Source organism: Theropithecus gelada, chromosome 4 (genome assembly GCF_003255815.1).
Source record: "Theropithecus gelada isolate Dixy chromosome 4, Tgel_1.0, whole genome shotgun sequence".
In the NCBI taxonomy this organism is placed as follows: domain Eukaryota; kingdom Metazoa; phylum Chordata; class Mammalia; order Primates; family Cercopithecidae; genus Theropithecus; species Theropithecus gelada.
Genome location: NC_037671.1, coordinates 21219437 through 21228267, shown reverse-complemented (window position 1 = coordinate 21228267; position 8831 = coordinate 21219437). Strand labels below are relative to the sequence as shown.

General features: G+C 43.9%; 1 protein-coding gene across 2 annotated transcripts in view; it reads right to left on the bottom strand.

The window, feature by feature from the left end:
• Window positions 1-8792, bottom strand: part of KDM1B (lysine demethylase 1B) — a 69557-nt gene extending 60765 nt beyond the window's left edge. For both annotated transcript variants that reach the window (XM_025382445.1, XM_025382446.1), the window contains exons 1-5: window positions 8619-8792; window positions 8263-8306; window positions 3886-3985; window positions 2397-2524; window positions 921-1010 (exon numbers count right to left, since the gene is read on the bottom strand). In XM_025382445.1, coding sequence (XP_025238230.1) covers window positions 921-1010; window positions 2397-2524; window positions 3886-3972 — 305 coding nt within the window. In that variant the 5' untranslated portion in view covers window positions 3973-3985; window positions 8263-8306; window positions 8619-8792. The remainder of the gene's footprint in view (window positions 1-920; window positions 1011-2396; window positions 2525-3885; window positions 3986-8262; window positions 8307-8618) is intronic.
• Window positions 8793-8831: the final 39 nt, after the last annotated feature.

The window sequence follows — 8831 nt, the reverse complement described above, 5'->3', positions numbered from 1 at the left end:
AAAAAAAAAAAAAAAAAAAAAAAAAAAAAAGAAAAAATCAAACCTAAAGCAAACACAATAAAAAAAATTAGAGCACAAATGAATGAAATTGAAAACAATAAAATAGAATCAACATCTCCTAGACGTTCCAGAACTTTCAGACTAAAGAAATTACTGTTTCGCTGCGTGCAGTGGCTCACGCCTGTAACCCCAGCACTTTGGGAGGCCGAGGCAGTTCATTTGAGCCCAGGAGTTCGAGACCAGCCTGGCCAACAAGGCGAGACCCTATCTCTACTAAAGAACCCAGGAGTCGGATATTGCAGTGAGCTGAAATTATGACTCTACACTCCAGCCTGGGTAAGACTTTTGCCTCAAAAAATAAAAAAATTAAAAAAAATAACTTTTTTTTTTTTTTTTTTTTTGAGACGGAGTCTTGCTCTGTCCACCAGGCTGGAGTGCAGTGGCGCTATCTCGGCTCACTGCAAGCACCGCCTCCCGGGTTCACGCCATTCTCCCGCCTCAGCCTCCCGAGTAGCTGGGACTACAGGCGCCCGCCACCACGCCCAGCTAATTTTTTGTATTTTTAGTAGAGACGGGGTTTCACCATGTTAGCCAGGATGGTCTCGATCTCCTGACCTCGTGATCCGCCCGTCTCGGCCTCCCAAAGTGCTGGGATTACAGGCTTGAGCCACCGCGCCCGGCCAAAAATAACTATTTCATGGCAGGTATTTTTTGATCCCTGAGTGTGCACACACATAAACATGCACACACACAAACTACAACATCAAAGTTCTTGTCCAAGTTACAGTCATCGCAGGCATGGCTGAAAGAGCTGAATAATTCAGTAAGCCTGGGGACTAAGCTTTAATCAGCTGACAACACGCACTGCCCCTGCCACGGTCCCCTTCTCCACGGAAATCTCACACAGTTAGTGAACATACCTTCTGTAGTAATGGTCAAAGCATTCATTACAGAAATGTTCCCCACAGGAGAGGTGATACCATCGGGAGGTGTAGCCATTTTTGGCACATCTGAAAATAGTGAAAAACATATAGCTTTGGGAATGAATAAACATTTCTCCTCTCATTTTTAAAAAAACCATCTTGCAAGCATCATCTATGAACCCATTTTGCGCTATCTCCACTTAGCTCCCTAATGACAGGGGAAACAGGAATGGATTACTAGCAGATAATAACACACAGGGAGGATGCAGGGACTTAGACCATGGGACCTAAACTAGCTGGCTGCCTGGGGCTTAGCAGTCTTAAGAAGACTCCTTGGGGCAACGATAGGGTTTTATGACACATAAGGGCAGATGCCACTGTGCTTGCTGCTGGCTGCATATGTGGACAGGACAGAATAACATGGGGTCCAATACTGAACAGCGAGGGAATCCAGTCAGCTGTAATTTGAACATCAAGCAGGCAATTTGGCAAAGATAACTTGTCAAACAGTTGATAATATAGCAAAAGAGTGAAAAATCATGCCACTATGAACACGATCACCGCCACGTCTTTGTGTTTATTTTTATTATTTTATTTATTTATTTATTTTGAGATGGAGTCTCACTCTGTCTCCCAGGCTGGAGTACAGTGGCACGATCTCGGGCTCACTGCAACCTCTGCCTCCTGGGTTCAAGCGATTCTCATGCCTCAGCCTCCCGAGTGGCTGGGATTACAGGCGTCTGCCACTGCACCCAGCTAATTTTTGTATTTTCAGTAGAGATGGGGTTTCACCACGTTGGCCAGGCTGGTCTGGAACTCCTGACCTCAAGTGATCTGCCCATTTCGGCCTCTCAAAGTGCTGGGATTACAGGCGCGCGCCACCATGCCTGGCCCTCTTTGTGTTTAAAAACAAATAGGATTTGTTTTCTAGATTTTATTGAACCTTAACCCTTAATTAAAGATTTTCCTCTGGAAGTAAAAAAGAAAAAAAAAAGGTCATACTTGTGTCACCCCACAATAAAAATGGCAAGGCTGCAGTTAGCTGTAGTTTCTATGAGACCCTTACGTGCGTATGGGAAGAGGCGGCACATTACATGAGTGAGAAAAGCACAGTGAGAAGTAAACAAATGCTGGTGTCTACAGAGAGCTCATGAGTTCTCTCCACTGTCTCCCCATGACATACACCATCCCACCCTCAACCCTCGGAGAGGTAGATATGGTTGGCTGGATTTGAGGACACTGTGTTGCAAAGTTGACATGGGTGTGGCCTCTCCCGGTAGGCTAGTGCTAACACAGGGAGGGCCTTGAGGAGGGTGTGGTGTGCACAGAATGTCTGGGCAATGTCTCTATTATTAGATTAGATGACTTATAGTATCTGTATCTATCTTTAGGAAAACTATCTTCAAGGATGATGTTTCCACAAAGAACTTCTCACAAGCAGAAATGGGAGGTCAGACACACATCGAAACAGACCTTTCAGAAGCACTTGCAAAGCACACAGGACATGCTGCCGTACAGCCTGCCTTTTCACATTTCCTGTACTTCTTCTCTGACCCACCATCTTCATCCTCATCTGTTGTCTCTGTTGCTTTCTTCTTCGCCTAAGGGAGTCACAGCTGACGTTAAAATTTCACTGATGATGGCAAAATGACTAAGGATGAAGGTTCACTACTGAAATCACATCTGAGTTCTAAACATGAAGGTGAAAACCATCCTGGCAGTAGGTTAGGGATGACAATACAGCAATTTCCTGGTGACTGCACTATGCGAGTAATTTACTAACTTGCTGGAGATAGAGAACTAGCATTTTAACAACAGATGTCTAAGCAAATAACTAAATTCACATGAATTTTTCTTAGAAAAAAGTGACATCAGCTGGGTGTGGTGGCTCATGCCTGTAATCCCCAGCACTTTGGGTGGCTGAGGTGGATCACTTAAGCTCAGGAGTCCAAGACCAGCCTGGGCAACATACCGAGACCCTGTCTCTACTAAAAATAAAAAAAAAAAAAAAATCAACCAGGCATTGTGGCACACACGATTGTGTCACTGTACTCCAGCCTGGGGGACAGAGATTGTCTCAAAAGAAAAAGAAAAAAAAAAGTGACATGAGTCCAAAAAAAACAAGTCATTCCCCAAATTGAGACTTTTTTATCTTTCTTTACTTAGAGCAGTTATACCCTCTCAGTTTTGGTTTTTCCTTTTTTTTTTTGAGACAGAGTCTCGCTCTGTCGCCCAAGCTGGAGTACAGTGGCACAATCTCTGCTCAGTGCAAGCTCCGCCTCCCAGGTTCACGCCATTCTCCCGCCTCAGCCTCCCGAGTAGCTGGGACTACAGGCGCCCGCCACCACGCCCACCTAATTTTTTGTATATTTAGTAGAGACGGGGTTTCACCATGTTAGCCAGGATGGTCTCGATCTCCTGACCTCGTGATGCACCCGCCTTGGCCTCCCAAAGTCCTGGGACAGGCATGAGCCACCGTGCCCAGCGTCCTCTCAGTAATTTAAATAAAAAGCTAGAAAAATCATAGAGAAAGAATTATATTGCTCAATTTTTTCTTTTAAAAGAATAAAAGCCCTACCCAAAAAGCCCTATACATAACCCTCCAATAGCACTCAACCAACTACAAGCTGAAGTCCAAATTCCTACGAATGACATCCAAGCCAGCCATGATCTGGCCCCAGCCTCACATTCTGGAAGCAACCACACAGCCGTGATTCTCTGAACATCCTATGCTGATTCACACTCTACACCTTTATACTTACAGTTCCCTCTGCCAGATAATGCTTCTATTTTCTATATTCTATCATGTTATCACACTGTGTTATGACCATACTGAGAATTTCTCCACTAGAATACAAGCAATTTGAGGACTGGAGTAGTCTTTTCAACTCTAATTCTCCAGTCCCAATCAGTAATTCTGCATGCTCAAAAAAGGCTTGTTGAATGAATAAATGAACACTACCTGCCTACCGGAGCTCCGCAAAGGAAGGCTATCCGGAGAATGATCAAAAGATGCTTTTTTCTTGGTCCTCCCCCGTGGGGTTGCCATTACATTAAATAATCTGCAAAAGAAAAATCAGAGCATTAAATAGTAGCATCTGCAAATATTTTTAACAGTCTGGAGCAAGTTATTACACACTTTAGTAGGTAAGAATGTATGTTAGATTGCCTGAATACAAAGTTACAATTTTATTTTTTTTTATTATTATTTTTTTTTTGAGACGTCTCGCCATGTTGCCCAGGCTAGCCTGGAACTCCTGGGCTGAAGCGATTCTCCCACCTCAGGTCCAAGTAGTATGACCAATAAACAAATCACACTATGTTTATAAAATTCAATGAGGAAAGCCACCTAGTTTTGTCTATGTTCCTCCCCATTTTACTGTGTCTTCTTAGCAGTTCCTGCACTTTGATCTCTTATTATACTTCAAAAAGAAAACTCATGGCTGGGCACAGTGGTTCACACCTGTAATCCCAGCACTTTGGGAGGCCCAGGCAGGCGGATCATGAGGTCAGGATTTCGAGACCAGTCTGACCAACATTGTGAAATCTCATCTGTACTAAAAATACAAAAATGAGCCAGGTGTGGAGGCATGTGCCTGTAATTCCGGCCACTCAGGAAGCTGGGGCAGGAGAATTGCCTGAACCAGGGAGGCGGAGGTTGCAGTGAGCCAAGATTGCACCACTGCACTCCAGCCTGGGCAACAGAGCAAGATTCCATCTCAAAAAAAAAAAAATAAAAGAAAACTCATTCATTCTTTCTTAGTACAACTCAACAAATAAATATTAAGAAAACCAACTAGTCACTACTGAATATACAGATCTAAATTAGATAGAAGCACTGGTATCTTCTACTGGAAAAAATTTCCCAAACTAGTCCAATAACAGCTTGGTTAAATAAATATTAAGAACCAAAGTCTACAAGAGAAATAATGTGTAGCAGCTATGAAAGATTAAGAGCTAACAGAATTTTTTTCAATTAAATTAGATAAGGAATGAAAAATGCTTAGCATAAGTACTCAGTAATATATAAAATCTATAATTATCATTCATCTCCTTCCTTGATCCATTGGATTTAACTACACATGCACACACAAAATGATAAACGAAAAATAAATAGGACATAACAGTGCATAAAGAATTTGAAAGTGGAAAAGTAGAACCATAAAATACAAATTCCAGATATATAATCTTCATCTTGGAGAAAAGCTTTAAGGAGCTTGTAATCCTATTGTTTCGTATTTGTGAGCTGTATTAACACTCATAAGAGTATTTTTCATGGATTATTAACATCCTATGGAAAAATTCACTTTGCCATCTACATTGACTCTGGGACATCTTGACATCAATGTTACAGATAATTTTCCTTTGACTTTTTTTTTTTTTTTTTTTTTGTGACAGAGTCTTGCCCTGTTGCCCAGGCTGGAGTGCAGTGGCGTGATCTCGGCTCACTGCAAGCTCCACCTCCCGGGTTCACGCCATTCTCCTGCCTCAGCCTTCCGAGTAGCTGGGACTACAGGCACCCCCCACCATGGGCCTGGTTAATTTTTTTTGTATTTTTTAGTAGGGATGGGGTTTCACTGTGTTAGGATGGTCTCGATCTCCTGACCTCGTGATCCGCCCACCTCGGCCTCCCAAAGTGCTGGGATTACAGGTGTGAGCCACTGCGCCCAGACTCCTTTTGACTTAATCTTCACTTTCTCAGAACCAATAAATATTATGTTAGCTGTGAACACATAATCCCTACATGTTCTGAAATGCATTATAGTTCTTTAAGCATTAAATAAACTGCCATTTAGTTCTACAGCATCTATCACACTGCTGGAGAAAATGCTAATAATGTTAAAAGTACTATCTACCGGCCAGTACGGTGACTCACGCCTGTAATCCCAGCACTTTGGGAGGCCGAGGCAGGCAGATCACGAGGTTAGGAGATCAAGACCATCCTGGCCAACATGGTGAAACCCCGTCTCTACTAAAAATACAAAAAAAAAAAAATTAGCCGGGCATGGTGGCGGGCGCCTGTAGTCCCAGGTACTCGGGAGGCTGAGGCAAGAGAATGGTGTGAACTCGGGAGGCGGAGCTTGCAGTGAGCTGAGATCGTGCCACTGCACTACAGCCTGGGCGACAGAGCGAGACTCCATCTCCAAAAAAAAAAAGGTACTATCTACCTATAATTGTTATACCCAAAGAAGGCTTTTTGGACTCTATTATAAACAGGCTGTCCACTCTAACAAATCTCTCCACAGACACATATAAATATGAATTCTTATATACGTAAATATACAGACTCTTCATTTATATATAAAATATACCTGACATTATTCACAACATGAACCACAAATATAGCATATGTAAATATGTAATATAGTATTTGTAAATATATAGCATACATATAATACTTACATGTGTAAGTATTATAGCAAAAATATCTGAAGTCAAATGTGAGGTTTAGGAACATAAATGAATCAGCCTAGGTTCATGCAACATTTGACCCTGTCACCTGGGAAGGTGTGCATTCTCAAAAGAAAGTATAGTTTCCTGAAATTTCATCAAACATTTTAATCTAACTAAATACTAGAAAATATGTACTTAATGCAACAAAGAATTCAAGAAATAGTTAACAAGGAAATGAAAACATGAGCTACAAAAGCCATTATTAAATCTGACTGAAGGTTTTTATGGTAGTATATTTTCAACTTTAATTATACAATTGAGGGTTATATGAATCCATTCTAAGAATTTTTGACACTTAATGTAATTTATATATTTCCACTTGCTGGGTCCTTAGGTCTTAAAATGAAGAAAAAACTTTTTAGTATATTAAAATGTTTTCCTTTTTGATTTTTCAAATTAATAAACACACCTAAATATAATCAATTGGTTTCATGCTCAACATTATACACATATTTCTAATTTTTAATTCAAGCATTTAAAATTTGGCTTTGGTTTTCTTTTAATGTGATAAAAGAAAAAAGTGGGTTTTTTTGGTAAATATATAAGTGGATATATCAATATGTAATTTCATTATAATTCCTAGGTTTTTCTGAAGCAGCTTATTCAAAAAGTTTTTTTTTTTTTTTCTTTCTTGAGACGGAGTCTTCCTCCGTGGCTTAGGCTGGACTGCAGTGGTGCCATCTCGGCTCACTACAACCTCCACCCCACCAGGTTCACGGGATTCTTCTGCCTCAGCCTCCCGAGTAGCTGGGATTACAGGTGTGTGCCACCACGTCCAGCTAATTTTTGTATTTTTAATAGAGACCAGGTTTTGCCACCTTGGCCAGGCCGGTCTTGAAGTACTCCTGACCTCAACTGATCACCCACCTCGGCCTCCCAAAGTGCTGTGATTACAGGCATGAGCCACGGCGCCCGGCCTCAAAAAGATGTTTAAGAAACACACAGAATTCATACAAATATGAATCAAAAGGACCAATCTAAAATACATATTCATAGTGAAGTCAGTACAACTTCTAAAAATAGGACAAACTACTAGAAACTTCTTCAGAGACAACAGAAACAGTAATTTTCCTTGGGACACTTAAAATAGGGGGACTAGCACCTTATTACTCCCACACTAATCAAATCTTCAGAAATAGGGAACCAGTACAATTCAATATTGCATTATTCAATATTCAACATGCAGTTTAATGATTCAATATTAAATCCCCAATTGCCTAGACATCTTTTGTTGACTCTCCCTGCAAGACAATTAATTATTGATGGTAATTTTCTCATGTACCTCCTGAAGAAGCCTTCCCTCTCACTTGCCTTTCTGCCACTAAAATAGATTTAAAAACACAAAACAAAACTGGCCAAAGCCTTGAGTTATGTGTGTATACGTGGTGTGGGAGATTCCCCAACTGGAGTGGACTGGGGAGTCCTCCAGGCTCACCCAAGGGAAGATGGGCCTCTATGTGGCTGGTTTCCACATCACTGAACCCTAACTTTCTACAGCTGGGTCGGCCTCTTCCTTCCTCTTTCACCTGTCAGCTGCCCGGCCGTTGACTAACAGCTACCCTAATCGGGCCACCCCTCCTCCAAATCTCCAATCCCAGAGGAGTTACCCCAGCAACCTGGCAATGCTCATCAAGTCTCAATGCGTGGTGGCTGTGCCAGAGGATTACTACAACACCTGCAAGGCTGTGCGAGCTCCGGGCCGCACCCTACCGGCCGGGAAGAACGAGCGAGGGAGTTCCTACTCCAGGACCGTGGGGTTCTCCCGCGGCTTTGACAGTCCCCAGGAGGGAGCCCCAAACTCCCGGTGCCAGCTGCAGCCGCCTCGCTTTCCAAGAAGCTTTCGGAAGCTTTTCGAAGTCGGAGAAGCAACTGCCCCGGGGCTCACCTTTTCGTTGAAGAGGTGCCGGGAGTCTCGGGGAAAAGGCACCGCTGTACAGAAAGGAAACATTGTAGGGGGGTTAGGAGACCGGCAACATCGCGACGAATCTGGCGACCCCACTACCCCAACACTCTAGCCCGGGAATTCCCCCTTCTTCAGACAGCTACCCACCCCGCACCCTCTTTTAATCCGGGGCATGAGGTATCCGTCCCTGGGGCACCCGCCCACCTCCCACTACGGCGAGGGGCGCTGCACAGGGGGAGAGGGAGCGCTTGCACCCCAACCAAGCTGCTTTATGCAACGCTGTCACCCGAAATTCGCCACGGTCCCCACGCACGCCCCCGGAGTGGGGAGTCTCCCACCTCTGAGCGCCAGCGAGGCGGTGCGCGCCGCCCTGGACTGCGGGCGCCTCTCCGGAGCCGCGCGCCGCGCGCACAGGACGGCAGGAGCCGCGCCGCGAGCCCCAGCCTCCTCTCGGCCGCCGCCGCCGCCGCTTCCGCCCCTGTCACGGCGTGACCCGGGGTGGGAGGAGCCGACGGGACCAGGGATGGGTAGGGTCCCCGCCTTCGCTTTAG